The 16,429-nt window shown below is 35.1% G+C and overlaps 2 protein-coding genes across 16 annotated transcripts in view; one reads left to right on the forward strand and one right to left on the reverse strand.

Annotated features, from left to right (window-relative positions):
* Window positions 1-16,429, forward strand: part of LOC100645019 (calcitonin gene-related peptide type 1 receptor) — a 164,222-nt gene that overhangs the window by 52,349 nt on the left and 95,444 nt on the right. For all 13 annotated transcript variants that reach the window (XM_048410145.1, XM_048410146.1, XM_048410147.1 and 10 more), the window contains one exon: window positions 1,196-1,313. In XM_048410145.1, the coding sequence (XP_048266102.1) occupies window positions 1,196-1,313 (118 nt within the window). The remainder of the gene's footprint in view (window positions 1-1,195; window positions 1,314-16,429) is intronic.
* On the reverse strand, window positions 2,101-14,582 carry LOC100645384 (UDP-glucosyltransferase 2). 3 transcript variants are annotated; one of them, XM_012313762.3, is made up of 6 exons: window positions 10,501-10,664; window positions 8,903-9,429; window positions 6,721-7,137; window positions 4,986-5,217; window positions 4,147-4,375; window positions 2,101-2,591 (listed from the first exon to the last, which is right to left on the reverse strand). In XM_012313762.3, the coding sequence occupies exons 2-6, from the start codon at window positions 9,296-9,298 to the stop codon at window positions 2,300-2,302; spliced, it is 1,566 nt and encodes a 521-aa protein (XP_012169152.2). In that variant the 5' UTR covers window positions 9,299-9,429; window positions 10,501-10,664; the 3' UTR covers window positions 2,101-2,299. The 3 variants fall into 3 exon arrangements, with proteins under 3 accessions (XP_012169152.2, XP_020721324.2, XP_012169151.2); XM_020865665.2 differs by lacking the exons at window positions 8,903-9,429; window positions 10,501-10,664 and adding an exon at window positions 14,172-14,582; XM_012313761.3 differs by lacking the exon at window positions 10,501-10,664 and having other exon boundaries at window positions 8,903-9,812.

Genomic DNA, 16,429 nt, shown 5'->3' on the forward strand with positions numbered 1-16,429 from the left:
TTGTCGACATTGATCGAGCTGCTCGGGAAACGTGCATCGTTAATCTTGGGCAGAAGACACGATCTGCTTGTTCCATCTTGATTAAGAGATTCTCCAGGCTTCCGGTAACAATTTTCTCTTTGATTTATAGCGCGCGAACGATGAATTTTTATGCATTTATGAAAAATGTCAAGGCGTAACAATGCACGGAATGTGCGTGATGTGGAAATACGTGTGTGTAAAATATGCGAAATAAAGTGCTCGTTACGATAGTTGATGGAACGGAAGTTTATTCAAATTTGGTTCTCTTAGTTTCGTATTGAAGTTACGTCTTAACAATTCGCTAATGCGTTAAAATTATTAAACTGGTATAAATAATAACTAGATGAATTTTATTCGAGATAGAAATAAGACGTAACAACGTGTTACTTTTAATCATGAATAAAAAATAATTTATGCGATGGACCTTCCGTGTAAAAATCGTTCTCAAATAATTTTTTCTCTCGAACTAAGGCTTTCAATTAACTTTCAACGTTATACTTTAAAGGATAAACGTAGATTATATTTTACAACGCAATAAGATTTATTCTCAGAACTGTTCTCGATCATCCTCGAATGATAGCTGTGTGTGTAACGCTTGTGCGAGTGAGGAAATTTGTACTTCTGACGCAGTTGACATAACGGAGTTAGAAATTATCTGAGAAATTATCTCGCCAAATGTTTATTTAAACGAACGAAATCAAAGGAGATATTCGTTTGATAGACGGGCAATAAAATAATTTACGGGAAAGTGTATTTGTTTGTCGAAACAACTTCCAAGATAATTGCAAATTAAATAACACGGTACGTTATTTGAAGCATCACTTCTCAAGCATTTCGATCAAATTATATTTACCAATTTGAAATCACGTAAAACTCGATCGCGTTGTAGTTACTTTCACGTGCTTATTTTTTATCTTATTCGCTTTAACCCTTGCACGGTGTAGCATAAAAGAGAAGTATAATATTGTAAATCTTATATATTATTATACATATGCATATTACGTAATTATTGAAATTTATTGCCCACGAAAAACTGACAGTATTTACGTGTTTTTACGTACATGTATCCGACGTCAGAAATACAAAAAGCTTGCGAATTATTCGTTGTATCGTGAAAGAATGAAATTCAACGAAGAAGTACACTACGAATCATTAAGAAATTGCTTCGTTGTAGATGCCAGTGAATACGACCGTAGGCACTATCCTTTTGGACGAGGAGCTTCGGCGTATTTTGCAGGAAAGGGAGCTGGAATGTTTGCAGCTGCAGGCCATGAATTCCACGCCACCACCAGGTAGGATTCATTTGGTTACTTGGCGATATAGACATTTCATCCTTGAAACATTCGCCTTTGAGAACTCATTAAGTCAAATTGCGGTGCTATCGGATTTTCTGGCGATAAATTAAAAATCACGGGAATAATTCCAATATAAAAACGCAAATTCTTGCACGCGCCGCCCACTGAGAACGCGAATTTCAAGTTGACAAGGTTTATTGAAATTTGTCGCGTGCGGCAACCTAATAAACCCAGGTCAACACTCGAAATGTTATTTTCGTGTTTTCTTTGTTTAAGCGCGGAAAATATTTTTAACTTTATCCGACGTGTTTGCGAGTCTGCGACATCCGAGCCCTATGCGACGTAAAAGGAAAATGAACATTCTAAAACGGCGCATATTTTTAGACGATCGCGAGATTCTCTCGGGTAACGTAAAGGAGTAAATTTGTGGATATTTTCTTAATCGTTCGTATTCGGCCGATTTTCATGATACCGTTGATCAGCGAATCCAGTACATTTTAAAGTGAAACTTTTTGAAACCAAGAATTTTCCTTCGTTTCTTTCTCCTCGGCATTTAAGAAGAATTACAATGAAAAAAATCCGTATCATTTTGAAGGGGAAAATATAAATCAAAGACAATCCAAGACAACACGTCTAATTATTAATTAATAATATAGTGGAAGTAGAAATAATATAATTATTACGATAAAATATATACATATATATATATATATATATATATATATATATATATATATATATATATATATATATATATATATATATATATATATATATATATATATATATATATACATATTTATATATATTTGAACGATATTTTAATATTTTACAAAAATTACACAGATGTATAACGGAGATAGTTGTTACAGAAGATTTTTTAAGAAAGGCAAATCGAGTTGAATGTACAAAATAATTACAATATAAACGATGCGTAAAAAGATTCACATACACACCTACACACATGCACGCGTTAAGGCAATTTATTTCTTCTTTTTCGACTCAGAAGTTTGCGTCTTTACACAAGATTTACGTCTAAATATACAGTTCTTCAGTTTTTTAACCAGGAGAACGATGATATAGAGAACAACCAGCACACAGACGACTATGAAACCGTAAACGTCGATCAGATTCTGTTGCCACCAGTTCAGGTGGATAGCCGGTGATTGCAGAGCGAATCTGTTTCTAGCAACGTACTCGACCCAATAGACAGCGGTGTCTATGGCGCTCATCGGTCTGTCTTTGAATATTTTCGATACTGTTTGCATGTTCGATCTGAAAATTGGTAAATCGAAGGTATTAGAACAAATTGACGTAGAGGAACGTGATATTTTTGGCGGAGAACAGCGGCGAAAGAAAGAGGATCGCAAGGTGGATGTTGCTGGAGAAGTTCGCTACGAATGTTGGGAAAAATTTAAAGGAGATATACCCTGTGATCCTAAATTTATTAATTCGTGGTACGAATAGAAGTGAGAAGATTCTACGCTGTATATGGGTGGAAGTAAGACAAAGATGAAGAACGTGGAAATTACTTTGGGCGCTTCGTTTTTATCACATCAATTTCGAAGATTTAATCGCTTAGCATCGATGTAATTTTTGAGAATTTCATTCGCTAAACTGATTAATCGTAAGAACTGTCAATTTCTCTACCCTACATTTCCCAATTTCTCTATATTTTCCAATTTCACTTCCGACTGGTTCGAACGATAAAATTGCGCTAACGAGGGATAATTGTGATGAGGAAAGAAACTGTAAAATTGTAATAGTTGAAGATAATAAGATGAGGAACAATGGGTAAAACGAAATGGCACGGCGGGCCATAAATTGGCAACGATGGGAGGTAATTATTGCAAAGGAAGGAACTACAAAATAGACAGTAAAAAGGGGGTAGTTACGGCAAGAGGAAGAAAGGTAGAAGCAAATGGCGAACTGCAACATAGAACTGCAATAGCGAGGCACAGTTACGGGGAAAAAATTTTTAAGAGTTAGGAGAAGATAATAATAAAAGGCTACAAACGACGAGGAAGTAGACGCAAAGTAGGGAGATATGTAAGAAAGAGATGGTGTCGCATAGTGAAAACTATGGAAATGGAAAGGATGGAAGGAAAAAGCGAGAAACGTATAAGAAGTTAGATGGTAATAAATAAGAAGCTGAGAAATTAGGATATGTGCGTGTAGTTATGTAAATTTAAAGTTTGAACAGCTGTGAATTTGTGAATCTCGCGTCTTCTAACTTGGGAAGTCTCTGGAACCGGTGTTTGCGTATATGAAGTTTCGAAATTGAGAAAGTTCAGCGTGAAGTTCGGTAACTGCTGGAATCTTCAAAAATAAATTCTGCAGTCGTGCAAATAACTGAGAACAAAAGCATTAGATGTGTGTACAAAAATACTGAGATTTGATGAGATGAAATTACAGTAAAATTATTCGATTAATTGAGATTTAAGAAATTCATGATAAAATCGATTAAGGTCGATCAAATGTTATTAGAAGTATAGGATAAATTCAAAAACAGTGTCATAAAATTAGTAAGAAGGTATCAATCTTTTCCTTTGTACACGTTTTACCTTCAGATTTATAGATTCCATATTTTAGTCCATATTGCCCAACGTTAGATATATTAAAATACTTAGCTCTTTATACGATTGAAATTGAAGAAATCCTTATTTAAAAAATCGATTAAAAATAATCAAACGTTATTAGAAATATGCAGAAGAATATGGAAATAAATTTACAACTTTTCTTCGGTACACGGTCATTTTGTGTTTAAACTTGTTAACGTCGTTCTCATTCGTAAACATTCGAAATTATTAATAAAAGCACGCGTACTTACCTATACGTTTCATCGTGCAAGATCGTATCAATCGCATAATAAAGGTTTTCCTCTGTGATATTCTCCACAGAGCCAATGTTCACGGCAATATTTTTATTAGCTGCGTTTCTCATATTCGTGATCTGATCACCAAACAGAGGAATTCCAATCATGGGGATGCCAAAGTAGATCGCTTCTAGCGTACCCATCAGACCTCCATGCGTTATGAACGCCTTTACATTTTTGTGCTCTGAAATTGAAGAAAACAAGATGTTTTTCTCTTCTCGCCTGATTATCGTATATCGCGTCCTTACGGCAATTTTTCAAAATCAAGAAATATATGCACGATCTTTAAAATGACTGCAAGTAATGGTTTCGGTAGTAATAAAATATAGCGATTTTTTCGATGCTTTTTCGAAAACATCGTCCACGAGATTGATGATTATCAACTCCTTCGCGATGATACCAAATGTCTATTTTTATATGACAAAATAAAATTAGTCGCGTAACTGGAGCAGAAAATTTTACACTCAAAGTATTTTAATTAAATTTATGATATCACTGAATTTGATCAAAATTTTTATGTCCATGCGATATAATAATCGAGCGTTTTTGGCACGCGAGTCGAAGCAATTTTCGTTAATAAGGAAAATACATAACGCCAATACACGAACATAAAAATCATTCCATGTTATAGACGACATACCTATGTTCATGTATCTTACTATTTCACGCGCGCGTGTATGCGTTAACAAATGTTTATTTAATATTTGCGAGCATGTACGTATATACGATCTTTACACTAAAAGAATTAAAAATATACTAAAGGAATAAAAAATTAAATTTATTAAATTACTCACTGAATATAGTCGCTTGAGGGAACCAGGATTGTATCATCACGTTCTTTGGCAATCCAGGTAACAGGTCCTTCTTTTGCGCCACCTTCATGAGCACTCGAACAGGTGCGATTCTCTCGAAAACTTTGTAGAAAGCTTCAAGAAGAGGTTTAGGGAACGTCTCGATCCTCACCATCGATCCAAACGTGAAGAATATGCAACCGTGTGTACTTTCGTCTAGCCATTTCTTCAGCTCCTGTTGGTTCAAGATAAATGTATAAAGATGTACCTTCTTTTGGCGCGGATTGCGAGGAATTTTTCACTTTTTCACGGGCTCATAGAAATATTCGAACATCCGTAGACGTCTTTTATGAATATACTATGCGTGCCATTCGAAACATTTCGATTGTCATTATGAGATCATGGCAGTATAAGACTATTATGATTATATTGGTAGAATTGGTGAAACCAATCTGGAAATACGTATAAGAATTACAGTATAAGTATATGATGTTCCACAGAAATCACAAAAGTAGATTTGCACTTCAAATATTCGTTATATTAATAAACTTCGATATTCAGTGTTGCCATCCTAATTTGAAGCTTTTTATAAGCTTAAGATTTGGATGTATACGAATTTTTTATTAATTACATGCTTGCAATAAATATCTTGTATTTTCTATATACATTTTCGTATTGGTTTCAAATTTTATCGATATAATCGTGACACTCGTGTTTCGTTACAGTGGCAATGAAATTTCAAGATATCTTTTATACCGTAGAATATGCACATAAAACTTTTCTATGGTAATCGTTTGTCAGTTTGTACATACGAGTCGTCATATTGAAATAATTTGATCTCATTAAGAAAATAAAAATTAATAGCCAATTGGTGACGAATTAAAGAGTAATTAAGCATCGTGAACGAAGAAATAATAATTCTTGTGTAGCGAATTGATTACTAGTTGCGTGCCTACCGGACACGAAGTCTTTTTTAGAACTTCGAATGCATTATGGTAATTACACGTTGCATCATAATCTTGGCCAATCATCTTAATAGTACCCCGAGATTATTACACTTTGGACAAGGTACTTTGTCGTTGTACTTTAATTTCTCTGTTTTTCTCTTCCGTGTCTGGTGAAAAGCTTCGGTCAAATACATTTTACGAGAGATTATAGCTGCAAAGTTTTTAAATTTGTATCTTTAATCTCTTGGATTGTAATCTTCGGTACTCGCTCGATAATGATATTTTAATATCGAGAGCAGTTGACACGATTTTCTATTTTGCCAAATTCCATGTCTCTGGCAAATATATCTACGAGTACATCTTTTTTCAATATAATACATAAAATAATAATTATTTTATGTATAGACACTCCGCCATACTAACCCCAACCACTGGTTAAGTCAAACGTTCGAAATATATTTCGATAAAGATAAAAATCGGTGATAGTAAAATCAGCATGTAAATGTAAATGTAAATGTAAAAATACTTTTTGCATCCCCAAGAATCTACTTTTTTCTACAATATTTTCAATACCTTTACCGCGCTATACGAATATTTGTTAAATCAACTATTCGAAATATTTTCCAAGAAAAATAAATGTTCGTGATGTAGGAAATTCAGGGTGGGATTTCGTTTGCATCACCATCGATCCAATTTTTCTAAAATGTTCTTTCAAAGGCTTTCTACCTTTTCTATTTATAGTTAGAATAAAGAGAAAACATAAAGAGAGAAAGAAGTCATGTTTTACTCACCGGTGTCAACGGATCCGAATTTTCATTAATGTGTAATCCACCGACCTCGATGACCCCATTAGTCATCGGCCTGATTCCGTTTATGCTATGATGCGAATTGACCAAGATAGCCGCTATATCTTGATAAAGTTCCGAGATGTCAGCGTCAATATTAAAAAACTTTTTCACATAAACAGCCTGCTGGTTCATATAGTAGTTCATCTGCCATGATATTAGGTTCGTTAGGACGGTATTTTGTAGTCTCTCCCAAAAAGTCATTCGCTGGCTGAACGATGAGAATATGCCAGGTATGAAGGAGGGATTATTCGGATTTCCTGTCGAGGTGCTGAGCCATTCGTGAAAAGCCGAGGTGACTATACCAATCACGGGCTTGTTTAGGTGACGACCGAACGCCAAGTAACATGGTGCAGCGAACAGCTGGAAAAAAATATACGGAATCGCTTCAGTCTTCTAGTTCTGGGATGAACGAGTGTATAAAATCGGTCCAGTTTCTCAATTGTCGGATAATTAGTTGCATAAGTATTTCGACACTTAAACATAAACCTTCGCTTTTAAATATAAACGATATAGTTGAAATGAAATTCTTTAAAATACGTTGATCAACACCGGTCTGATCATCGGTTCTTTATTCTACACTTTTGACTTATCTTTGTGCGTAAAATAACCTGCTGTCGACTAATTAGTACTATTCAGTCCCAGTATACGTTCAAGTATACTTGATAAATTTTCAAACTCGATTTTACTCGAAAACTAAATCTTAAATGACAAAATTTTATCCCATATTTTGTTTTTATCTTTTCACGAGGAAATCACCTTGTGCACGCTTGTACGTGTTCATTCAGCCACGCTCTCTGTGTGTAAAAAAGAGTTGTTCTGAATGTTGATCTTGACAATATATCTCGACATCATCGAAATCAACGAGGTCGTTCGTTTTGTAAACATTTAGCGTTTCGAGAAACCATATTACACTGTTGTTTTAAAACTGCTTGGATAGTTGCTCGGGTTGTGACAAAATGTATTATTCCGTGCGATGAACGTCTGACTCACGAACGATTTACATGGGAGATCGAACGATCGGTCGGCTACTGCGTTTTCGTTGAGGACCGAAGATGAGCCGCTAATGGAAAAACGGCTGGATTGTTTTTGCAACTTGATGGCGTGGAAAATCGTTCGAAGTTACTTTGTGGAAATTTACTTAGCCATATTGAATAGTTTGGGAACGAATCGATGATTCGAATAGGTTTTGCGAAAGTATTTTCCAGTTATTTCACTCGATAGTCTGTCTGTTTTTTACAGGTCAGCCAGTCCTCGTGTATTTTATTTTCAAATTATCGTCTAACTTTAACGATAACTATGATTGAAAGGATGATAATCGGCGCGAAAAATTCAGAGAAACGACGATGCTACTGTTAGAAGGTTACTCAATATTAGACGAAAAGAAACAATTTTATTCAGTCGTATACCTGTAAACAGTGACGAAGATTTGTTATCATAACGTGGATGTAGCGATTGTTAATCTCTTATTAAAAAGGATTATGATAGGAAAACAGCAGTGTGATAATTGTCTTAGCGTTGTTTCACCAATATTACATTATGACATTTTATAGATAAACGAATATCACTGTAGGAGATAATATGATTATGTAAGTAAATACGCTATATATGTTAGACGTTTAGAAATGTAAGTAACGCTTACACTTGAAGATGCTAAACTTAAATGACGTTATATTACGCGTGAAATTAATTACCATGCTGTTGGCGAAACGACGATTTATAAACACTACGAGGAACTACAATAAGACGTCAGTGTCGCGTGTTTGTTCTTTCAATCGTTTTTACTTATGATACTCTATTACAAAACATTTTAATTGGACTATATACTATGTTGTTATAAATGGGAATACTGCCTACGTTAAACAAGATGATAAGTGAGAACCACTTTGTCGCGTAATAATATTTCCGGCTCGAGTACGCGTTAAGCGAACAGAAATAAAAGAAAAATATAATTAAAAAAAAAAAAAAAAAAAAAAACGCAGGTACAAGAAAAATTAAGAAAAATAACATTTCAATCCCTCGCAATTTTCACTCAAACCTTCCGCTATAATTTAAGAAATAAAACTATCGATCAGATGAACTATCGTGTTCCAAAAATAAAATATCATCATTATTATCTAAAACACACCTCTGTTATGACAAGGTCGTACCGATCCTTAGACCTCTTTATAATGTCTTGCAATTCCTTATGTGCCATTAATTCGCAAATCGAATCTCCTGCCACTTGTATTAGGTGCTTTACATTCATGCGTCCAAAGCTTGTTACATTTTTACTGTGCATGCTATTTACCACCGCCGGTAAGGTTCCATCTAAAGAAATTTGGTTATAATTCGGCGGTGGTTTCTTCAGAGGGAAATGAGTAACAACATCCACTTGATGACCACGTTCCGCAAGGCTCGTCATCAGTCGTTCCGCCATCGTCCAATGACTTTTTCCATTGAGCGGAAACACGCCAAGAATTCGTAGGCCACTGCACCAACCACACGCGAATATCGTCAAAAATATCGGTAGTAAGAGCCTCATCGTGACGACAAAAACAGTTTACACGCTTCTTCCTCCAGATTTTTAATTTTTCTTCCTCGTTCACCACCCAATGACTCGATGAAATTCTTCGAGTATTCTTCGTCCTCCAACCACTGATATCTTTGGATTATCTTTAAATTATTTCGAAATTATGATAACGGGATTCTAAAACACGTTTGATTTAACATCGAACGTTTATTTATTTTATTTTCGTTTGAGACGTAAATATATCGAACTTTGACGACGAAGCACTTTTTCGAGAGAGCGGCACAAGCATTTCTTGCTCTGCGATTCACTCGATGTTGAATGACAGAGCTCGAGCGTCGCTAATACGCACTAATACGCAGTGTAATAATCGTATATACTATGATGAGAGATTACGTATACGAATAGTGGAATTACGGTTGTTCAATGGCGACAAGATAACACGTGACGTTGCCAGAATGATGAATATAATAGAGGAAGATTTTCTTTAGGTTGCTTCGCGATTAGATAGTGTCTTAACAAACGGATGATGAAACAATCCGAAAATTTTGTTACTCGCTGCGATGTGCTTACTCACGTCCGTGTATTTATGTATCTCTATATGTATGTATTGTAAGTTTCCGGCCAGAAGAGTGCAGCTGGTCAGAACAGAGAACAAGTTAATCACTTTACTATACTTATACACGTAAAATAACTACACACGATGATTAAGAATAGGAATAGTTGGTATCTGTAGTCAATTTGCATCGAATGTTTGCGAATGATAAATATTATTGTACGAACGCGTGTAAATAAAAAAAAAAAAAGAAAATGTTGCTCTCAGATATTGATTTTACTTACTACGTATACGTTTAGATCAAGCACGTTTTGATAAGAACTATTGTGAATATATATATCAATATTTATCAAGAATATTCATTAAGATTTATTATTCATTAAGAGCTTCGTTGCGTTATTAACGCGAACAGAGTTCATTTTCGGAGTTTAATGGCCACATGTATATAAATTATTTCTCTGACAATAACAAAACATAATTACGCGTCTTCTTCAATTTTTAACGAGTTACTTCCAGATAAAGTTAACGACTCGAATCGTCACTGAAACTTGAAGTCGTATGATTACAATAAAATCACATTCCGTTTTCGATCCTACGATCGCTTACAAATAAATAATACATGATAAAATAATAAATAAATTAATAAAACATCCAAGCTAACCTTCTGCGGTCCAAAATCATTTATCAAACGAATTTACTCATTCACAAACACGAGAGTTTTGACGTTGTTCGATCGCGTTTATCGTTGCTCAAGTAAAAGACTACAAATTGTCGCGAAGGAAACGCTCTCACAGCTGTATCCGTGAAAGACAGCGGACGAACTGATGTACGAATTTGCTTCGCAAACGACACGAGATCGTGGAATCTATTTATAAAGAAGCGCCAGAAGTGATCAAAAACCAGATGGCTACGATAGTTATGTGGTGTATGAGTTGTCCCTGAAAATTGTAGCTGTTGACTATAGATGTCGCTGATGGGATACTGCTGTTTTTCCTCCATTTTTGATGCATAGAAAAAAAATCGGAACTCCGGTCGCCGGGATTCGAACCTGGGTTCCGAACGTTCGTAATCTAAGGCGCTAATCACTGCATTTTTTTTTTTTTTTTTTTATAATGTTTATTGACCAGTAGGTAGTATTACATGTGTGTGTGTTTTTCATAATAAACAATGAATTTCGGTTGTGGTGTGGACCAGGCAAAAGTACCGATACGTAACGGTACGACACAGCCATGCGATATTTTGTGTGTCGGGATTACATTTTTTTAGGTTTACAATTTGCAACTTAAATTTAAGTCGCTGTAGAGCGGTGCTTATATATGGTATTGTATCGCTAACCACTGCGCTGCCGTTGTCCGGTGGTAATTAGCGTCGAGTGACGGTATTCGTTGTCGAGTGCCGCCTAGTTGTTTTGGACTGAAACATTTCAAAACTCTACATAACGCGAAGCAAGCTTGTAGTTGCATAAGAACGCAATTTCTGTCGGAATTGGACAATTTAAAGAAGTAAGATTTTCCATAGAAGAATTTTCTAAAATCGTTAAAAATATTTTTGGCCACACTAATATTTGCATTGGTACTTTAATAATACGCCTAGCTTGTACTTTCTGCCATGCCGTGTGTAAGATAACTTAACATGAAACGCGAGATATTGTACAGTATCGCGCAGATGATGTTTGAATTCGGTTGGAAATACGTGTTTATGTAACCATCAAACGTTCGTTCTAGAACAGATGGAATTCAGTAAAAACAATAATCTATCAAAAACCGGTTTCTTCGTTGTTTTTAATTCTCTACGAATATTCTCTACAGAATGTTCTACATATGCGATAGAAACTTTAAACGAAAAAGTTGTGAAATGATTGGACGAAGTAGCTTTGTATTATATAATTATAAATAAAGTATTTCCTTGATCATTGCTTTGCAATTATTTTTCTCAAAGATAGTTTCACAGATAAATCACAAACAATCTAGAGGCGCTAATTGAAGTATCAATCAATAGAAAGAACATTTTTTTCATATTACACAAAAGATTCTATTATTTAGTACGGTTCGTAGTTCTCGATATCGAAATGTACTTGAAAAAGATTTTTTCACAGATCGTATGCCATGTTTGATAAGATATTTCATAGATCATGCGCCGCTTCAATTCTACCACGTTGATCCGATACACTCTATATATTTATTTTCATATAATTGCCATGTACACGATTCCAGTCGTCTCTCGTTCAAATTATCATGTTTTGTTTGGTTGTGAAAGCATTCCACTTTCACGTTTTATCGCGACGAATCTTTCCTCTTTGTCAAATCTTCCTGTCGTTTCTAACGTTCTTCGTATCGCGTTAACAATGTATGTTGTTTAACATCAGCATAACACAAATACCCCTGAGTTATCGATGTTATTGATAGATCCTACTCTATGTCGTACTATCGACAGATTGTTATCTCTGCAAGACGTATCTGCCAAGATACAATCTGTTAATTGCAGAGTTTTTTCATTAAAAGATAATTTACGAACATATGAACTATCTGATATTTGTCGCTACAGTTAATTATGTAAATACTTATAAAATAAATAGTTCTTTTTTATCGCTTTGTCGTAATCGAACCTTCGTTAATCTCTTATCAGTGCTGCTTATCTGAGCGATTATTGATTCAAGATATAAATTTACAATAATTAATTAACTGCCAGTGGTGAATTTTAATATGCACTCACGAATGATGGTCGATTTCTATAGAAAATGTTTCGTTTAGAAGAATATACAGGGCTTTTAAAAAACAAGGTAATTAATGGATTTATCGTGTTGACCAAGAAGAGTAAAAAAAAAAAAAAAAAGGAAAAGGCGTAATCGATATAGGTCTCAAGAGCAATCGTTTGGATGTGAAATCAACTTTGATTATTTATTAACGTAAACGTTGGATGTTACATTTAACTCAAATTTTGCGATTTTGCAGTTGTATCGACGTAAACGTGAAACGGCGAATGAAATATTCGCGTTGTCGATTATAGTGGTTCCGATAATGATAATGCATGCTGAATAACGATCAGCTGATTTTGCGATCTAAAACGTGACTAATCAATTTCACGGCCGAATTATAATCGAATTGAGTATGTACCTGGAATCATCAAACTTCATCGGCATTAACACGTTTTCAAACGTTCGCGTGACAATTATGTTAACTAAACATTATACATTGCAAATTAATTCAATTTGGATATATTGGACATGACGCCAATACGTGAAAAGTAAATTTGCGAAGATGCATAAATATCCATAAATCGTCATTTTAATAATTTATTAAGTATTTTTCATTTCGATGGCTGGATATTTGTTTCTCAGAAAAATAACGATAGTTCAGAAATCTGGTACGGTACGATAATATTGTCGCTCGTGTATAAAGTTCTGATAAGAGGATAGAGAAAGAATTTCATCGCAGAGGCGAGGGAGAACAAAAATTTCGAAAAAAAATTACGACTATTAATTTAATATTAATTCTCCTACGAAATACGAATCGAATTAAATAATTGAAACGATTTGGAATTACGTGTATCGTAATTTGCTTTACGTAAAACTTCCTCATTGTACTCTCAAGTGATGATAAATCAGATTGTCTTTGAAGCTGCTTCCTTTGAATAATGTGACGAATTAAAGTGTATTAAGAATTTCATGATTTTATGAGGAGCTTTTCGTAATCTGTTAATTAAAAGGGACGTAAAGTATGCCGTTGAATGTTTATAGATAAAGAAGCATAAGATTAGAGTATGATAAGCAACATTTTTAATAATGTCATGATCTGTTTAGTTTTATCAATTTTATCAATGAATGAATATTATTAGCAGAAGATAATACTATTTTGTAAATAAGTTTATACTATTTTAGAAGATAATTGATATTGCAAGGTGTATTTTTCAAGGTGTTAAAATTAATGTCATGTTATACTTTATTCGATACTGTTGTTTATTGCGCTAATCATGAAACGACCGACCATTCATGAACGCTAGAACGGACTAGAATGAGACTAAATTGCACAGAATAAGATAATAATCGAGAACCACATTTTTGCGACTTACCGCCAATTTACTGTCAATTTTCATGCTGCTATTTCTATCTCGGGTATTGAGAAAGACAAAATAAAAAGTCTCTATTTTCTTACGAATAGCAGTTCGATAAAAATAGCATAAAAAAAGAAAAGAATAAAATAAATAAAATTCCTGCAATTTCGAATAAAATTCGTTTCTTTTCAATTCTTTTCGATATTCGATACAATTCGACAAACATACCGAAAAACGAAAGATCGTGTCTCGAAATAAAATGTTATAATTGTTAGAACATACCTCTGTTATGACGACATCGTAGTAGTCCTTAGGCTTCTTTATAACGTTTTGCAGCTGTTCATGTTCAAATAAGTCGCAAAGATTTTTTCCCACTACGTCCGTAAGGAACTTCGCATTGATGTCTCTTAAGCGCGTTACGTTGATCTCGTGCAAGTTATTTACCGGTGACTGCATTGTTCCTTGCACAGAAAGTTGGTTATAATTCGGCGGTGGATTCTTCAGAAGGAAATGAGTAACGACATCCACTTGATGGCCCCGTTTCGCAAGGTTCGTCATCAGTGCTTCCGCCATAATCCAATGACTTTTTCCATTGAGCGGAAACACGCCGAGAATTCGTAGGTCACTGCACCAACCACATGCGAATATCGCCAAAAGTATCGGTAGTAGGAGTCTCATCGTGACGACAAAAAAAGTTTACACGCTTCTTCCTTTCAGATTTTTAATTTTTCTGCTTCGTTCCCCGCCCAATGACTCGATAAAATTCTTCGAGTATTCTTCGTCCTCCAACCACTGAGATTTTTGGATTATCTTTAAATTATTTCGAATGATAACGGGATTGTGATATCGGGATTCTAGAACACGTTTGATTTAACATCGAACGTTTATTTATTTTATTATAAGTTTTTCATTCCAGACGTAAATATATCGAACTTTGACGACGAAGCATTTTTTCGGCAGAGCGGCAGAATCATTTGTTACTCTGCGACTGACTCAATGATGAATGATATTGTACGATATCTATATTGGTATACTGGTATCATATAGTATATCACTCGTGTGTTGGTCTCTGATCTTATACATGTACATGCAATAGAGTGATGACACTTTCAGTGTTAGTAAGATAATATGTAACTGTTCCAGAATGTTAACAGCTTTTGGAGTTTCACTTAGGACGAGATAAACGACGAAAGATCGAGTATGACTTGATTATTCTTGCACGAATTGCTTATTCACGTTCGTGTATGTATTTTACTCGCGGTAATAAGGGTGGTTGTTGTAGTATAACACTATGATTCACAGAATTATAAAAATATATATTTCCAACACTTTGTACAATCACACAAATTAGTAACGCCGTTGATTAAGATACAGGTAACGAAGAAAAGGATTATTCGTAGATGTCTTTGATTGACTAACGAGACACTTTGAGAGTCGTCGGAACTCTCGGACCTGTAGGCACTGTGAGAGTTGTAGGAGCTCTCGGATCTGTAGGTACTGTGAGAGGTATAGGGAGTCTGAAGTTAGTTCTAATGTGATTACGGAGGAAAGTTCGGTATGGGTATGCCCTTTGAACGAAGAACGCGGATTCGTTGCTTACATTTTTAGTTAGGAAAGTGAGGGCAATGATCCTCGATGCCGATTGGTTATGACCAATGTTGGGAAGGAAGATAGGGGCAAGAAGCCTACTACCAACGTGATTCATGGGAGATATTGTTTATAGGAAAAAACCCGGATTTTCCGTTAGGTAAATTTCCGCCTTTTGTGTTAGACCACTACCCGTTTTCTCCGTAATTCTTAAGAGCGTATTCTTAAGAGAGTATTATCGTACCGATGGGTCAAAAGCCGGAATTATTGTTCAGATAACGATATAGGACTTCGATATCGAAATATAATATCGAGCGTATGTTGCCTGTGAATATACTTTAACACAACTAAAGGATAATTATTATGATTCTATCTTGTCTATAGACAAATAGATGGACGATTATGTTGAAATTAGCTGTTACGTCCAAGTTTCGTGTCTAGGTTTTCCCTTTACAATTTTCATGTCTCAGTTTCGCGTTTCACGTTGCATGTTCCTAATGATTCCGACAAAACCAACAAATCTGAGAGCTGTCACTTTCGCATACACGATAATGCCACTGTTAATCAACAAAAGGAACAAAGCAATCATCGAAACCCGTACACAAGAATCATTCATCCATTTAGCCATTCATGGACCGAAAATTTATTCATTCTTTCTCTTCATTTTCAGTTTTTTGTTCCGGATATTCGCCATTGTGTTCCAGTCTCATGTATATAGCCTCGATATTCCTGCCCGATCGACCAATACTTTCCCTTGAAAATAGCACACCGTCATTCGAACGTACCCCGTTTCACGGATCAGCCTTCTCGAGACTTTTTTCCGGTTGATTCGCGAGCAACGACGTTTCCCAAGACCAACGTCATTTCCGAACTATCTGTTTGTCGATCGATGAATTCATATTCGAGAAGGCGATTCACAGCTTCCACGTCGACTTCATCGTGCGGTAGAACCT

This window comes from Bombus terrestris, chromosome 11 (genome assembly GCF_910591885.1).
Source record: "Bombus terrestris chromosome 11, iyBomTerr1.2, whole genome shotgun sequence".
NCBI classification, from domain to species: Eukaryota; Metazoa; Arthropoda; class Insecta; order Hymenoptera; family Apidae; genus Bombus; species Bombus terrestris.

What these genes read in the sequence shown, in the direction of transcription:
- LOC100645384 (XM_020865665.2), bottom strand. Translation starts at nt 14,567, where the DNA reads ATGAGACTCCTACTACCGATACTTTTGGCGATATTCGCATGTGGTTGG. An exon ending in ACGATGTCGTCATAACAGAG is followed by an intron (nt 7,138 to 14,171) that starts GTATGTTCTAAC and finishes ATTTTTTTCCAG; the next exon opens with CTGTTCGCTGCACCATGTTA. An exon ending in ATTCGGATCCGTTGACACCG is followed by an intron (nt 5,218 to 6,720) that starts GTGAGTAAAACA and finishes TTGAACCAACAG; the next exon opens with GAGCTGAAGAAATGGCTAGA.